At 38.3% G+C, this 18,273-nt stretch overlaps 1 protein-coding gene across 7 annotated transcripts in view; it reads left to right on the top strand.

Annotated features, from left to right (window-relative positions):
* LOC127428059 (protein ECT2-like) overlaps window positions 1–18,273 on the top strand; it is a 44,754-nt gene that overhangs the window by 13,579 nt on the left and 12,902 nt on the right. For 4 of the 7 annotated variants that reach the window (XM_051676099.1, XM_051676101.1, XM_051676100.1 and 1 more), the window contains 14 exons: window positions 25–135; window positions 1,336–1,409; window positions 3,433–3,563; window positions 3,836–3,951; window positions 5,052–5,114; window positions 6,094–6,316; window positions 7,353–7,481; window positions 10,864–10,988; window positions 13,644–13,763; window positions 13,844–13,912; window positions 14,017–14,127; window positions 14,998–15,094; window positions 15,782–15,863; window positions 15,983–16,061. In XM_051676099.1, the coding sequence (XP_051532059.1) occupies window positions 25–135; window positions 1,336–1,409; window positions 3,433–3,563; window positions 3,836–3,951; window positions 5,052–5,114; window positions 6,094–6,316; window positions 7,353–7,481; window positions 10,864–10,988; window positions 13,644–13,763; window positions 13,844–13,912; window positions 14,017–14,127; window positions 14,998–15,094; window positions 15,782–15,863; window positions 15,983–16,061 (1,530 nt within the window). The remainder of the gene's footprint in view (window positions 1–24; window positions 136–1,335; window positions 1,410–3,432; window positions 3,564–3,835; window positions 3,952–5,051; window positions 5,115–6,093; window positions 6,317–7,352; window positions 7,482–10,863; window positions 10,989–13,643; window positions 13,764–13,843; window positions 13,913–14,016; window positions 14,128–14,997; window positions 15,095–15,781; window positions 15,864–15,982; window positions 16,062–18,273) is intronic. The other 3 variants (XM_051676103.1, XM_051676102.1, XM_051676104.1) reach the window with 1 other exon arrangement.

Below are 18,273 nucleotides of genomic sequence, written 5' to 3'. Positions count from 1 at the left end.
TCTAAATAAATGTGATTTCCTCAGGTAAACCTGGTCAACTTAGTCCATCACATGGGCGGCACCATCCGAAAAGATTTCGACAGTGCTAAAGTCACACACCTCATCGCCCTTTCAACACATGGTGAAAAATACAGGGTCTGTATCCAACCCCTCCTCACATACACACCCATCTCATCCTTCAGTGTTACATAGTGAACCATCAGAGATGTTGAAGTCTGAAGTCATCTGATTGGTGCTGACTGACCCTGCTGTAATGCCACAGTCTATGATTGTGGTCGCAGATGTTGTGGACAGAAATCGGTTAAAGGGATAGATCACCCAAAAATGAAAATTCTCATCATTTACTCACCCTCATGCCATCCCAGATGTATATGACTTTCTTTTTTCTGCCTTCTGTGTGAGAACAGACCAAAATGTAAAATGTATATGATGAGAGAATTTTCATTTTTGGGTGAACTATTCCTTGAAGCTTTAAAGTGAAGCACTATCCGCTGCCTTTGTATTGAAAAGATGGCCTGCAATATTTACGAAAACATCTCCTTTTGTGTTTTCCTTGAAGACTTCTCCCAGAAACTTTTGTAGTCTACTTTGATTTGAAGATGGACACACAACCAGAATTTTAAATAACAAACCATTCCATTTTAGTGGTAGACTGATATATCGGTTTTACTGATTAATCGGTGTTGATAGTTGCTTTTTGGAACTATCGTTATCGGCAAAAATCTATGGCTATAGCCGATAATTTTTGCATAATTTCAAAATAAGAGTCCCTGCTGTGTTTTGGGCTTGTTTATGCATAAAAGTCCAGTGTAGTGCACCAAATCTTCATTTTTTTCTTATTTTTTTGGAATTTTGGTTGAAAATTAAAATGGATCTGGGATTCTATTCATTAAGGACTCTTTGTCTGCGCCCATCATTATATGAATGAATAAAAAAAAAAAAAAAACTATTGGCCTTTCCACCACCTTTGTTGTCGTTATCTGCAAAATCCACTATTGTTTTCTCAATGTGTTAACCTTTCAAAATGCCCTTTTTCTTCAAAATTATTCCAAACTAAAAAACTCTTGGAAAATTAGTTTCAGTCCTGTAGTGCCCAGTGTCTTGCAGTCATGTCAAGGAGCTCAAACCCCAGGTGTGCTCTCCGTAACAGAGTCTCCTGTCCACCATTGACGTGTCGGTGTTATTTAAAGAGAGTTTGATTAAAACAGTTCTCATGTATCTCTCCTCACAGCAGGCTGAATTGAGCTGAATCATTCAATAGGTTCCCATGCATAATGCATCAAGCAGGGTCTCTTCCTTCCTGATTCACTTGTTTCCTTCTCTCTTTCTTTTTAGTTGGCAGTGTGCATGGGCACACCCATCCTCACCCCTGAGTGGATACGCAAGGCATGGGAGCACCGAAACGACATGTAAGATTGTGTGTTTGAGGCGTAAACACTTCCCCCTTGTGTCAATCCCCCTGACTGTGTGAGTGTAGTGGAGTAAAAACTGTTAATGTTGAGGCAGAAATGTCCAGCCACTGGTGCTCAAATGAAACAGACCCTCCCTTCTTCCATATTTTAAGCATTTTCGACTGCACTCTGGTTTTGACATTTTCCACACATGCATCGAACATTGAACTTGACCTTTCACATTAATGACCTGACACTCTGGGATGCATGATGTGTGAAGAGTGTTTTTACCCCCGTTCTCCACACTGTCCCCTTTGCTCCCTCTACCAGGGTTCCCTCTGGTGTGGAAAACCTGGAAACTTAGTAATTTTTTAAAGGAATATTTGACCCAAAAGTTTTAATTCTCATAATTTACTCACCCTCATGCCATCCCAAATGTGTATGACGGTCTTTCTTCAGCAGAACACATAAAGACTTTTTGAAGAATATTTCAGCTCTGTAGGTCCATAAAATGCAAGTGAATGGGTGCCAACGTTTTGAAACTCCAAAAAGTATATATAGCCATCATAAAAATCCATCCGATTCCAGTGGTCTAATGTCTTCTGAAGTGAAACGCTAGGTGTGTATAAGAAATAGATCATTATTTAAAACTTTTAACTAAAAATGTTTGCTTCCGGCCAGCTTGAGGTTTGTATGTTGACTAGGGTGGAGTTCAAACTGCCTCTTGTCTGACAGAAGCACGTAAGCCTACTCTGCTTAGATATTCATACGTAGATCCCTTATTAGAAGATGTTTCTATGGACCGTGGTACTGTTTCCATACAAAGCAGTTTATGCAGTGGTTTGAACAAGGAGCTCGATCTGAGGCATCTCCACTCACTCACTCACTTGCATTCATGCCGATTCAAACAGCTCTCGTTGTTCACCATTTCACCCGTTTTCTCATTGGAAATAGGTAAATTTCAAAATATCACTGTCCTGGTCACAAAAGCAAAGTTTGTGGCGAATAATAGCCATTTTCTATACTTTTGAGGCATAAGCAATTAGGAAATAACACTTACTACCCAGGAACAAATTTGTTACACAGTGAAATCAGTGATGCTGTATACCATGGAAGTGTCCATTGCAGTGCGTCATGCCGTAAACAGGTGTCCCGTTCCATTTTGTGCTGGTGCTACTACTGCCAACAACACACATTAACAGTTTGGAAAGTTTGTCGACGTGCACAGTGTAGACCGCCTCAAGCCGTTGTGTCGCTTCAATGGATGCGCCAGGTGTAGACAGGGTATCAGTACCATAAACTATCAAACAGTCATGACATTTGAAGTATTAATGAATAGAACTGATTACTTACGTTTTTGATCGGGTCCAATAATGTTTTTAACTGCCCCATCCTTCAAAGACAATTCCTTAGCAAAGCTTGAATCGTTTTATGACTGGTTCACAAGCAATCCACGCTGATATGAGTCGACAAAACATGCAGTCTAAGCTGAAATATGGTGATGACACATCCACATGACGCACATACATAGTCCAAAGCACAATGACTACACACACATCCAGTTTCCAGTGTCATCCTCCACTGAGGTGCACATTGCCAGAAACGCATTAAAACGGTCAAAGACATCCATCTAGTGCATGTTTACATACACCAACAATTAAAAATAGCACAGATGGGCAAAATAACAGTTTGTTGAGCAGTTTATGCACAAAACAAAAAGAGGCAGAGCTGTAGGCCTATATCCTGCTCTCTCACTCTCTCTTTACGGACTGAGTCCCCAGTGGGCGGGGCCAAGGGTGCAGTGATGTAAAGCAGGCACAGGGGATTACGTTTTGTGGTCTGAAATTTACTGTATGTTTTTATAGTAGAAATACCACTTATGTCAAAATATCAAGGAACATTGATTCCTCATGACATGACCCCTTTAATGGAAGTCAAAGAGTTGTTTGAAAACTCCTCACATCATATTCAATGTGTTCTTGTTTTTATACCATATTTTGGTGCTGCGGTGTGGCTAATGGCTGCTTTATTTTGGTTCCAGTAATTTCCATGCGGGTAGTGAGGAGTTCCGCACAGAGTTTAAAGTCCCTCCGTTCCAGGACTGTGTACTGAGCTTCCTGGGTTTCTCTGAGGAGGAGAAGACCAACATGGAGGAGAGAACACAAAAACATGGTACTGAAATCTTATGTTTTGTGAGTCCTTTGCCCTTGATGTAATAGAGCCTGAAATGTTTCATGTGTTAAATTGTCAACAAAACCTCAGTTCTTTAAGTAATTCTCCATTAAACAAAGACTTTTCAGTCTGAGATGCAAATGAGATGTTGACCCCCCAGGATTTTTTATTTTTTTTTGTATTTTATTGTCAGACCATCTTGAAAGTAAAGGACGCCTGACCTCTGCCTGAGGAGGGGTTTTAAAGGAGTATGTGCTGTTTGTTTTGTTTAGGTGGCCGATTCCAGGCAGTGGGTGATGAAAGGTGCACACACTTGGTGGTTGAAGAGAACTCCATTAAGGAACTGCCCTTTACACCCTCCAAAAGATTGTATGTAGTGAAGCAGGAGGTACCAACTTGACTTACTGTCTCGTGCACACACTCACGCAGACTCCCACATTATGGGCTTTGTATGGGTCCCAAATAACAGTGTGTAAAATACACTCTGGATCAAGTGTGCTTTGATATCTGCTGTTTTTAGACTGTACTCGGTTAGCTAGTATATTCTGACCTATTTCGGCATATGTCAGGGTAGGGGTGGCTGGTAAAACTGTGCTAACCGGTAGAAATTGGAGTATCGCTTCTAGTGTGGTTATGCAAAATTCTGTCACATGGTAGGGAAAGTGCATTTCCATCTCTTCACATTTTGAGAGAAAAAGCTGCGTCCTTCGTGGTGTGAAACTTACCCTCTGCTAAGCCCTGCTCCCCTTACTTACCGTTGCTAATGCCGGCAAGCTTTTCTGCTGCCGCCTGTTCTACATATCCAGAGAGAGAAGCGATCACATTGATTAAATAACCTTAGGATATACTGTGATATACTGAATATATCTTTATTGTAAAAGTTTCGCAATAAACATTTTTGCTTATCACCCACCCCTATTTGGTATTTCGGGGAACTCAGTTGTGATCATAGATGCACCAGTGGTTAAAGGTGCTGTAAGCAATTTTTTTTTTTTTTTCATAGAAATATATGCAAAAAACTTTTCCTACTCCCTTAAAGATATTAATGAAATAAGTGTCCTGAGATATCTCACCGGTCTCTGTGACAGCAGTAGACTTTGTAAACAGCAAACAAAAATGTGTCCGCGGACACTGACGCTTTTCACTTGTCAATCATTTTGCTCATTCTCATCGTGTTGTATTTGAAGCAGATCATTATGGCTATGATTCATAGTGTTTGTCAGTTGAGGGCGCTATTGTGCCACTGTTGAATTTATCAGCCACAGGAACAAACACTGCTGCTCTTTTGCTCAGTTTTGGTCTCAAAATTATCTTTGGAGGGTGGGATTTTGGAATGAGGGTGATTCAATGGCTCAGTCACATGAAAGCTTCAGAATGCTAAAATTGCTTACAGCACCTTTAATAGCTGTTAACAGGGTCACAGTGGAGATGTTTTAAATTTATTAATCTTTGTTTTATGCTCTTTTCTTGTTCTGTCTCTGTCTGCAGTGGTTTTGGGGCAGTATACAGATGGACGCCCGTGCTGGGGAATCTATGTATTCTTATGAAAAGGTGAGGCACCTGTAGATACATTGATTACAGGAAATTATATCAATTACAGTTACTAAAATAATACCCAATCTATTAGACATTTCAAAACCCAGTTTTTCCAAGTCCAAATCTCGCATTATGTATAGTTTTTGTCCTAACCAACCACATTTTGTCTCGTCTCTCTTTCTGTGGTGTTAAACTATGTATCCACGCCCACAGTCAAATCTTATTGGTCCAAAATACCACACCACATAACAGTACATTAAACATCAAATATGTTCTAATTGGCAGTTTTTGTGTTACATTGCTCTGAATTTTAGTTTGGACTAACTATGAGGAAAAAATAATTTATATTTTACACCGATCAGCCACAACATTAAAACCACCTGCCTAATATTGTGTAGGTCCCCATCGTGCCTCCAAAACAGCACCAACCTGGTTTGAGTATTTCTTTAACTGCTGATCTCCTGGGATTTTTACGCACAACAGTCTCTAGAATTTACTCAGAATGATGCCAAAAACAAAAAACATCCAGTGAGCGGCAGTTCTGCGGATGGAAACGCCTTGTTGATGAGAGAGGTTAACAGAGAATGGCCAGACTATTTCCAACTGACAAAGCCTACAGTAACTCAGATAACCGCTCTGTACAATTGTGGTGAGAAGAATATCATCTCACTCAGAAAGCTATTCTGAGATGCAGGTCGGCGCTGTTTTGGCGGCTGAGGGGGACCTACACAATATTAGGCAGGTGGTTTTAATGTTGTGGCTGATCTGTATATATATATATATATATATAGAGTGAGAGATATGTGTATACACAAAGTTATTTTTTTTTTGTCAATGTTTTTTTTTTAATATATATATATATAATTATGGATATTAATGTGTTGCGTCTTTTACTGAAAGATTGCAAACAAATTGTTTCCCACAAAAATGTACAGTCCTACTAAACCGTTCATCAATAGCGATTGTCAATGTAACAAATGTGTCTTCCTCTCAGCCGGAGAGTCCTGCAGTGAAGAAGGCAGTGTCTCTTCTGTCTCTCACGACGCCCAACACCAGCCGGAAACGTCAGCGTCTCAGAGAAACCTTGGCTCAGCTCACCAAGGAGACGGAGATCTCGCCTTTCCCCCCACGAAAAAGACCCTCAGCCGAAAACTCCCTCTCCATGGGCTCCCTGCTGGACATCTCCAACACACCTGACACCTGCAAATCCAGCGGAGGTGAAATCCATAATCTTGAAGTCTTTTGACCAAAGCAACCTAATAACACCATCCAGGATGATAGAAGTTTAAAAAACACCTTACCCTAACTGCATAACCTGCTCCTTTAGCAGTCTAATTGGTTGAATGAAAGAATGCAAAAATTCCATTCTAGTTTGTGGAAGAGTTATTATTTTAAGGTAGGGTTGTCACAATACTGAAAATATTTTTTTTTCGTGAACATTGTTTTAAGTTCTCAAGCAGTTATCCAAAACAAGTAAACCAATAGTTATAAAACAACAACAAATAAACACATTTCCCCCAGTAGAAAGAGTAAAGGCAATAGAACAAATATACAAACAGTACTTGAGGTTTTCAGGCTTCTAATAAAGGTATCAAGTTTTCATGTAAGCAGTCAGACATTTGGAAAAAAGTTATTAAATGTAAAATAAAACACTGACTATTTGAGCTATATAATACAAGAGAAGTTAGTGTTTTATTTTTTTCATTGTCAGTATTGTTTTTTTTTTTCTTGTTTTTTTTAACTAATATAAACAAAGTAAAAGACATGGCAGGCTATTAGGCTTCATTTACACTGCAAAACCTAATGAATAGATCCAAAATTTTAACATATCCAAATTTATTCCCTGTCTGTTTACATTCATTTAAGGTATAATCTACTGTTCACCTTAATGCTCTCCAAGACGAGCATTTTGACCGAATTTTTATATTTGACCATTCATACATGCGTCCTCGTTATTGTGCACGAGCACACCACAACCTGTCAATCAAACAGTGCTCAGGTACTGAATTAGAGTCGATTCTCGGTACTACTGCAGCTGCAGAAACACTGGTATCGTAACATCTTTTTATTTTAGATTTGACTCTGTACAGGAGTATCAGAACTTTTCACGTCCCTATTTTAAGGAGTTACAGGTTGCAGAACTTACAGAATACTTTGATATAAGAGGTCCAAAGTGATCCCAGAGAAGACTGAGAGAAACCAGGAGAGCAGTCAGGGTTTGTTTTAGATGAGTGAGGTCGCTGTCTTTTGCAGAACGCAAGCACAGGAGGAGCAGCGGTAGACGAAGGAGTGCAAGAGAGAGGGAGAGGAAGAGTAGGACAAACAAAGAGTGGCCACTGCAGCACACCAGCACTCCTGTATGCAGCCAGGGACATCAGACAGGTGACATCTATATAACTTTAGCCCAGGCTTTAGGATTAATGTAACCCTTGATCTAATAACTCTTTTCGTAGAATGGAAGGAACATGTGACATTGGCAGTTACTTGGGGTTTATCTGACAAAAATGAAACTCTGTTCTCTCAGTAGTGCAGTTCAAAGAGATGTCGGGTGTTTGTTTTTTCATTCCTTAAAGGGAGTTCACCCAAAAATGAAAATTCTTTAATTTACTCACCTTAATGTCATTCCAAATTTGAACTGACTTTTTCTTCGGAGGAACACCGTAGAAGAAATATTATGGAATGTACAGAGTGTGGACTGTCAAGCTCCAAAAATGACAAAGCACAGTAAAAGTAGTCTAAACTTCTATGCTACAGTATATTCCAATCTTCTGAAGTCATATGATAGCTTTCTGTAAGGAACAATTAAGACGAAATTTAAGTCTTTATTTGCTAATCTTCCCCTCCGTCATAGTTTTCTAATTTAATTTGTGCTTATTTTCAATTTAAGTGTGCAGGGTGAAAAAATTATGTACAATTTACTAAAAGTTTCCAAGTTTTTGCGCACAATTTTTCTAAGTAAATCTTAATGGTAGAAAATTAAAATCTAATTAACTTAATGACATAATGTTTATTGTGAAGTGAGGAAGTCTAGCTTAAACATTTGAGAAAAAAAAAAAACAGTAACTTGCAAATGTAATTGAAATATGACATGTACCTCATGACATACAAAAGCCTCCTACAAGGATGCTTAATGCATGCTATGTACAGTGCATCTGGAAAGTATTCACAGCGCTTCACTTTTTCCACATTTTGTTATGTACAGCCTTATTCTAAAATAGATTAATTTCATTATTTTCCTCAAAATTCTACAAACAATACCCCAAAATGACAACGTGAAAGTAGCTTGTTTGAAATCTTTGCAAATTTATTAAAAATAAAAAATGGAGAAAAAAAAAAAATCACATGTACATAAGTATTCACAGCCTTTGCTCAATACTTTGTTGAAGCACCTTTGTCACCAATTACAGCCTCAAATATTTGAGTATGATGCTACAAGCTTGGCACACCTATTTTTGGGCAGTTTCTCCCATTCTTCTTTGCAGGACCTCTCAAGCTCCATCAGGTTGGATGGGGAGCGTCAATGCACAGCCATTTTCAGATCTCTCCAGAGATGTTCAATCGGGTTCAAGTCTGGGCTCTGGCTGGGCCACTCAAGGACATTCACAGAGTTGTCCCGGAGCCACTCCTTTGTTATCTTGGCTGTGTGCTTAGGGTCGTTGTCCTGTTGGAAGATGAACCTTCGCCCCAGTCTGAGGTCCAGAGTGCTCTGGAGCATTTTTCATCAAGGATGTCTCTGTACATTGCTGCATTCATCTTTCCCTCGATCCTGACTAGTCTCCCAGTTCCTGCCGCTGAAAAACATCCCCACAGCATGATGCTGCCACCACCATGCTTCACTGTAGGGATGGTATTGGCCAGGTGATGAGCGGTGCCTGGTTTCCTCCAGACATGACACTTGCCATTCAGGCCAAAGAGTTCAATCTTTGTTTCTCATGGTCTGAGAGTCCTTCAGGTGCCTTTTGGCAAACTCCAGGTGGGCTGTCATGTGCCTTTTACTGAGGAGTGGCTTCCGTTTGGCCACTCTACCATACAGGCCTGATTGGTGGAGTGCTGCAGAGATGGTTGTTCTTCTGGAAGGTTCTCCTCTCTCCACAGAGAAATGCTGGAGCTCTGTCAGAGTGACCATCGGGTTCTTGGTCACCTCCCTGACTAAGGCCCTTCTCCCCTGATTGCTCAGTTTGGCCGGGCGGCCAGCTCTAGGAAGAGTCCTGGTGGTTCCAAACTTCTTCCATTTAAGGATGATGAAGGCCACTTTGCTCATTGGGACCTTCAATGCTGCAGAAATTTTTCTGTACCCTTCCCCAGATCTGTGCCTCCATACAATCCTGTCTCGGAGGTCTACAGACAATTCCTTGGACTTCATGGCTTGGTTTGTGCTCTGACATGCACTGTTAACTGTGGGACCTTATATAGACAGGTGTGTGCCTTTCCAGATCATGTCCAATCAACTGAATTTACCACAGGTGGACTCCAATCAAGTTGTAGAAACATCTCAAGGATGATCAGTGGAAACAGGATGCACCTGAGCTCAATTTTGAGTGTCATGGCAAAGGCTGTGAATACTTATGTACATGTGATTTATTTTTTTTATTTTTTCTTTTTTTTATTTGTAATAAATTTGCAAAGATTTCAAACAAACTTCTTTCACGTTGTCATTATGGGGTATTGTTTGTAGAATTTTGAGGAAAATAATTAATTTAATCCATTTTGGAATAAGGCTGTAACATAAAATGTGGAAAAAGTGAAGCGCTGTGAATACTTTCTGGATGCACTGTAGTCTATGAGACAACATCATCTTGCATTACTGGTGATAGAAACAAGATATAGAGCGCACACATGGTGCACACAAAACACGATGACCTTGACAATCGGCAGATATATATATATATATATATATATATATATATATATATATATATATATATATATATATATATATATATATATATATATATATATATATTTTTTATCATGAATGGGTAATTTTGAGTAGAAAATGAACTTCAGACTGCACAAAACAAGAAGTTACTTGTTACAACAAGATTAACAATACAAATTGTATAAATTAACTTGCAAACAGTAAACCATGCAAGCTCATTAATTATTCAAGCTGATGCATGCTGGGAACCCCAGCTTTGAAAAGTTGAGTAAAATGTACCAGTTTTATTTACCAGTAAAATTTATTCAAATTAGCAAATAAATATGACAAGGTTTTCTACTTTAGAATTGATAAACAATGACACATTGTAAAGATAACAAAGAAACATAAATAATATTTACTTATAATCTAGATCAATAATGTTTACATGTTTGAATGTAGAATTTACTTAATATTTTAAAGTTCACCTGGCATGACACATCGATGCACCATATTTAAATTTAGACTTGAGGCCTATGTTGGAGAAGAAGATTTTCAGCGATTAACTTATATTTCGGTCTTACTCTTTTCCTCATGCAAAGCTTCCGTGGCTTCAGAATGCTTAGAATTCTCAAAACTTCAATGTTTTTTTTTTTATGTACTTTTATGGTCCTTTTTTTACTGGTTTAGTAATCCTTAAAAGCTTCCAATATTCCCCTGGGCCTAAAACCTTACAAATCTTTACACAGAATTTCGTGTGTGACTCTTTTATTTAAAGAACAACAACAGATCAAATCAGAGAACGATGTAACACTGGAGGAAAAAAGGATGGAATATATCAGAAGAGGCTCAAACAGTCTGTGATTTCTAGTGGCTCACCCCAGCGTGTCTTCTGATGTGTTTCAGAGAATGTCAAACCCCCCAAAAGCTCAACTCCCGCCTTGCCCAAGCAGTCAGCACGATGGCAGGTCTCCAAGGAGCTCTACCAAACCGAAAGCAACTACGTTGATATCCTGGCCACGGTCCTGCAGGTTTGTGTTCAGCCTGTGTTTCTTGCGTGCTCTCTCACAAACACTCACAGGAAGTGGCAAGTCACAGTATCTGGCTGTGGCCTTATCAGACTGAACCAGTGCTTCAAACCAGTGGGGTGGGGAATGAATTAGATTTGGACACCAATGCCATGGACTTTGAGCTCTGCTTTACACATCTATTTGAGGAGCTCATTCACACAAACAACTTTGTGTTTGCATAGATAGTAAATGCCACACCTTATGCCAAATTCGCACAATCAGATCCCAGCCAATTTAAAACGGGATGCAATCACACATTTTTAAACCTGTTTATTCTCATCAGTAATGTCATAAGCAAATTAGGAGACAGTTCATTAAAAACAAACAGATTGAAAGAAACTGATTTGTGGAAATGTCAGACTTTCCAATACTACAGGATACTGAAAATTTTCAGATAGGGCTGGGCAATATATAGAATATTTTGAATATGATTTTGTTGGCGATATAAAGCAACATAAGGATTGGCATTGTCACAGATTGTCAATATTAACAATGATATTATTATATAGATATTATATCTATATTATATGTAGATATTGTTATAGATATTAACAATGCACTAACAATGCTTTTAAGAAGGGAAAAAAACCCTGAAACTTATAAACAAATATTTGTATAAATAAATCTACTCATAGTTGGGGATTTCCCATTTTGAGCTACGTGTGCTGAAAAAGCAGAATACTGGTAATCTGAACCTCTGTTAATGATATCACTCATACTTATCCTATATACTGTATATGAGATTAATCCACTATATCCACAACATAAATGTAATATTACAACTTGCAGCCTGACATTGTCTTCTGCTGTTGTAGCCAGTCCACCTCAAGATTCAACATGTTGTGCATTCTGAGATGCTATTCTGCTCACTACAATTGTACAGAGAGGTTATCTGAGTCACCGTAGCCTTTCTGTTAGCTTGAACCACTCTGGTCATTCTCCGTTGACCTCTCTTATCAACAAGGCGTTTCCGTCAGCAGAACTGCCACTCTCTGGATGTTTTTGGCACCATTTTGTTTTTGGCACCACTGAGTAAACTTTATAGCCTGTTGTGCGTGCAAATCCCAGGAGATCAGCAGTTACAGAAATACTCAAACCAGCCCGTCTGACACCAAAAATCATGCCATGGTCGAAATCACTGAGATCACATTTATTTCCCATTCTGATGGTTGATGTGAACATGAACTGAAGCTCCTGACCCATATCTGCATGACTTTATGCATTGCACTGCTGCCACATGATTGGCTGATTAAATAATTGCATGAATAAGTAGGTGGACAAGTGTACCTAATAAAGTGGTCACTGAGTGTACTATATATCAGCAAAGACAATGAAGTGAATGAACAGGTAAACGTGTACTAAGTTGCATGCCAGTGAGAATGCGTAACTTGCATTGTAAATGCGCTGTTTCCTTAACACACTACACGTAACCTAATCTTTAACAAGTTTAATGCGTTTAAGTAAATGTTAATTTACTTAATTACTTTTAAATGTTTGAAAATGTTTGAATATTTGGGTTAAGTTTGGTCTATTACAGTTTTATACATGTTTTTGACATTATCGTCCAATCAAATGATATGCTATTTTATTCATAGTAAAAGTGACTAAAATTAATCATTAATTCATGAAGAAATATTGACTTCATTTAAAGGACATTTTCGTTAAAGACAAAAATTATGAAAAAAAAAAAACACATCCCCTCCTTGTCTCATGACTATGGAAATGTTAAGACTGATGTTTTAATAGTGTTTCCTTTTTAAACTTCATTAGCAAAGATGCAGTTTGAGCTTATTTCCATGAACCGATTCAAAACTCAGAATCAATGATTTTTTTCACATAGTAACTCAAAAACATTCATAGAAGTCTTTGCGTGGTATTTTGTTACATAACATGTTTTAATATTTATAGGTAAATGTTGCTGTTTCTTACTATATATTGTTAAATTACAAAAATAAATAATCACTATAAAAATAGTAAAAGGAAAATTATTTAATCTCCTCCATTGTGTGCATTTCGTGAATAACTGGAAAACATGGCATGATTGTTTTTTAACTAGATTTTAATTATTTAATTCTTACATGCAACATTTAGAATCTACTTGGCAACAATGACTGTTTGTTTGAACTGATGGTTAAAATAAAAATTTTTCTGAGAAAATGCATAATTTTAAATAAATATCGTACCGCCAAAGGGCTAAAATATCGACATTTCGGTACAAAACATTTACATTGCACAGCCCATTCCTGCCAACAATTTTTAAGCCACGTCCACACAAGTTTTTGGTGTAAAGCACAAAGATTTTGCTACATCTTTTCAACCACATTGGAACAACTTTTTACTCCACCTAAAACTGATTTTTAAAAAAGCTCTTTACTACTATGAAAAACTATGGCATTAGGAAACAGAAAACAAAATGTTATTTTGGCCTTAGGAGGACTACCTCACTACAAATCAGAGATTTAATCCCCTGAGGCAACAAATCTGATTGTCCGGTGGAGTAACCCCACGGGAATGCATACCTCTATTGTCAAGTCCCACTTCATTAGTGATTGTCTTTAAATATGGTCTCCATCCTGGCTCAGTGAGCTAGTTTCCTTTGTTTTCCTGGTCTTTCAGCTCTTCAAATACCCGCTGGAGAAAGAGGACCAGGTGGGTGGCCCGATCCTTGCTCAGGAAGAGATCAAGACCATCTTTGGCAGCATTCCAGACATCTATGAAGTGCACACTAGAATAAAGGTGGGCAATAAGCTCTCAAAACCGCTAAGCGTGAACAATGGCTGAATGGAATGTGTTAGCTGATGAATGTCCTTTGACAGGCGGATCTCGAGCAGTTGGTGATGAACTGGTCTGATGAGAGGAGTGTTGGAGACATTATTTTGAAATATGTGAGTCTGATGAGGCTTTAAAGTCAAACTCCTCTGGCATTCTTGACACAGTAAGACACTGGATGGCAGCTTTTGTGATCTTGATGTCTCTCCCTCTGTCTCAGTCTAAAGAGCTGGTGAAGGCGTACCCACCATTTGTCAACTTCTTTGAGATGAGTAAAGAGACCATAGTGAGATGTGAGAGACAGAAGCCGAGGTTTCATGCATTCCTGAAGGTACTGTGGCATCTTCGAAGTGTGTATGAAGGTTTCTTTATTAGCGAGATACCGATTTATTGGCCGATATTCATTTATTTGCCTTATTGAGCAATTAATAGAAGTTGAGCTTTTGAGTCACATTTACAAACCATTATGCCGTCTCAAACTCTTATGACTTTCTTTCATCTGTGGAACACAAACAAAGTTATTTTCAAGCATATATGATATTTTTAAATTCATGCAATGGGGTCCAAAACTCCAAAAAGTACATAAAGACAGCATAAAAGTAATCCATATGACTTGAGTGGTTTAATCCACGTCTTCTAAAGATATACGGTTGGTTTTGGATGAGAGAAACACAAAATTGTTAGTCCTTATCCACTTATTTAAGCTCAAGGAAGTGTAATCGAGCTTCTCTCATTATCGCACTAAGGGAACTGTAGATGTCAAGACTCTTACTGAATAAGGAGTTACAATGACTTGTATGGACAAAAACACATTATATATCCTTGAAAATATCTTCATTTGTGTTCCACAGAAGAAAGTCATATGAATTTGAGACAGTACAAGGGTGAGGAAATGATGAGAGAATGATCATTTTTGGCGGAACAATTCATTAAGTACATAGCTAGGTCCAGTTATTAATCAGGTACTAAAAGAGTTGTTAATGGAATCGTTACAGAACCGTAACTGTTAAATTCCTTACGATTCCAATCCTTAATTGAATAAATAAATGTGTTATTTTAGCCACTCTCTTACATATCATATGTAGCCCTTATTGGTCAATCACTATGCTGTATTGTGGGTGGGTTTGTATAGATGTTTGCAATAAAGGTGTTTTGTGTTAGTAATTTATCAGCACCTTCACTTTTATATCATTGTAACCAGATTAATCAGGCTAAACCTGAGTGTGGCCGACAGACCCTTGTGGAGCTTTTGATTCGTCCTGTGCAGAGACTGCCGAGTGTTGCTCTCCTACTGAATGGTAACACACAAACACACATTTACCTAGCGATGTGGAAACTTTCTATAGACTTCTATTGTTTACAAATGAAGCTAATTTTACATAAATAACCCAAACCATAAGAAGAAAAGTGTTGGATTTTGACCAATTGTGTCCTAAAAGTGTAGCTAGGTCTAACGCACAGGCTCATTTACATTATATGTATTCATTTAAGAGCACGTTGATCAAATGTCATGTCTTTGTGCTGTTATGACTTCTGCTCACACTGAATTATTTGACAGCTTGTCTTTCTTTCCAAAACTGTCTTTTCAGTAACATAAAATGTAAATGTTCTCAACTTGATCTTTTTTGATGTGTGCATGATGAAACTTTTGTGAGATCACTGACACAGGAGCATAGGATTAAGGATGGAGTTTGATTTTTTTTTTTTTTTTTTTTTTTTTTTTTTTTTACTTATCACACATATACATTTGCACATATACAGTGAAATTTTTTTTTTATTTTTTCCCACATATCCCAGCTAAGCTGGGGTCAGAGTGCAGGGTCAGCCATGATATGGCGCCCCTGGAGCAGATAGGGTCAAGGGCCTTGCTCAAGGGCCCAACAGTGGCATCTTGGTGGTGCTGGGGCTTGAACCCCCGACCTTCTGATCAGTAACGCAGAGCCTTAACCGCTGAGCTACCACTGCCTCTACTATTTTCTTTCTAGATATAAAGAAACATACATCAGATGACAACGCTGATAAAGTGACACTAGAAAAGGCCATTGAGTCTCTCAAGGAAGTGATGACGTGAGTCCTGAGATTTACCAATGAAATTCTAGATTCATAGAAAATAATTCCTAGTCTTTTTAGTCTGGACGTCCAGCAGAAATTACTTTAGCTCTAACTTTTTTTTTAAATTTTCACAGCCACATAAATGAGGATAAGAGGAAAACAGAGGGACAGAAGCAGATCTTTGATGTCGTTTATGAAGTAGATGGCTGCCCTGTGAGTAATTTGTGTCTGGAAATGTCTTTCATTTTACACTCGCATCTCTTACTTTTAAGGAATATTTCATCCAAAAATTGTTACTCACTGGAAATCTTCCCCTCCGTCGCAGCTATCAAATAGTGGTGGACCGATATGGAGTTTTTAATGGCCGATGCCAATATCCAGAGAACAGGGTGGCTGATACAATGCCGATATGTCACACAATTTAATATAGTAAATAAAAAATCATAAAACTGCTAAAAAATAATAATAAACTCTTATTTAGCACTATATTTACTCATTTCCACACAAAACTAAAATATAATATTGTATTTTAAATGGTAGATAGCAGTTTCTTCTGATTTCTGTTTAGTCATCAAATTTTAGTAATTTATTTGCATATGAAGAAATTGTTAATATATTAGGAAGGAGGAAATAACAGTACAGACAGTAGTCCAGCAACCATGGATGTCATGTCCAGATTAGCAATCGCATTTACTCAAAAATACTGAATCAAACCAATTGTACATACTGTGCATAGTGAATAAGACATTTACCTACAGCACATGTGAAGCGCTTTTACCTTGGGCTGCATCCGAAACATAGGCAGCTGACTTACTACCTTGCAGCCTAATCAGTTAATGGCTTAACTGACAGCTGTTTTGAATGAATGGAACTCTTAAGGAAACTGGTCTCTGAACAGCTGAAAAGCACATTATTTTCATCGTACCTCTGTATACAGCCTCCGGAGGCAGAATTTTCCTGGTTTCGGATGCAGCCTTGAAGTTGCACTCACGTGCTTGACAATTTAAACGGCCTGGATCGCTTGCTTGGATTGTTACAGAGTGACCATCATGATTTGTGAATGAGAGGAACTATGGATCCGGATCCGGATCCTGATCCTGAAGTTTTTGATTCTGGCTGATTGAATAAGTGCTTCAGAGGAAGATATTAGACGAGCACTCGACAGGAAGAAAGCGCTGGATTTTCGTGAGGTTCGTGAATGACATCTGTTTAAATGAGAGATCTGCAATAATACACGTAAAACACGTTTTATTGATATTTGCCTTTTATCATTAGAAAAGTTGCAGGGAACTGTTGAGGAGAGACTGTTAGAATATGTGCTTCAGAGGAAGATTTATGAGCATTCCACAGGATGCTGGATCTGCTGAAGTTGTGTGAGGTTGGTTTATTACATCTGTTAAAATAAGATATGCGCAGATGGTATATGATATTAGTTTTATTGATATTTGCCTTTTTATCATTAGACAATACAGTTAAAAGTAACAGGGAACTGTTGAGGAGAGATGGGGAGAATAAAACAGGCGAGCACTTTAACATTACGATCTTAACATTAAACGCGTCTGCTGATATGCGGACCGTTTAAATGACACTGTGTTGCACACCGGTCTATTATTGTAGTAACACGATGGCACATAACAAAACTAACTGACTGGTCATTTACATGTCTCAGTCGCTTCACATTCAAGCAGGTGATTTTCAGCGCCCTAAAGGAAGAAATCCGCCAAACGGGAAAATTTATCAGCCAATGCCGATAATGAAAAAAGTCAGAATATTGGCTGATTTATCGGCCTCAGCGACATATCGGTCGACCACAACTCAAATAATTTCAAATGATCATATGAAACTAAATTATGACTCTTTTGATGCAAAAAACCTTGACTAACATTATAAGTAGCCTTAAAAAAAAGATAAAATACTACAAAAATATATTGCACCAAATAACAGTAAATTGTAAACTCAAAGGGTGTACTATGCCGTCAGTCTTAAATATATACAGTATGGCTGCTATTCCTATTCTCTCTGTAGTGGGAGAGGTAGCCGTGCTTTCCGAAACCTCCTCTCACTCAGTGTAGCACTAAATGGATCAAAATGAGTCAGTAGTCTCCTGTCAGGCTCAGCACAGAACAGCTGCATCCAGAAATGGGGCTGCCAAACCAATGTGATCAACCCCAGATGGGCGTTTCCTGGATCAGTTTGGCTTTTGTAGCTCATGGGAACTGAACCAGCATGAACAGAATGGATTTTGATCCAGAATCAGCACTCTGTGGTCATCTATTACAATATATCAGTCTGACTCTGGGTAACTGTCCAGGCTAGAATACAAGATCACATGGGTTATTGGAGGCTCTGTTTGAACATGATTTCACTCACCTGCCCTGGACAAGTCACTTATCATTAAAGGCATAGCTCAATCAAAAATGAAAGT

This window comes from Myxocyprinus asiaticus, chromosome 37 (assembly GCF_019703515.2).
Source record: "Myxocyprinus asiaticus isolate MX2 ecotype Aquarium Trade chromosome 37, UBuf_Myxa_2, whole genome shotgun sequence".
Classification (NCBI taxonomy): Eukaryota; Metazoa; Chordata; class Actinopteri; order Cypriniformes; family Catostomidae; genus Myxocyprinus; species Myxocyprinus asiaticus.
The sequence above is the reverse complement of the archived record's forward strand: the minus strand, read 5'-3'. Positions and strand labels throughout refer to the sequence as shown.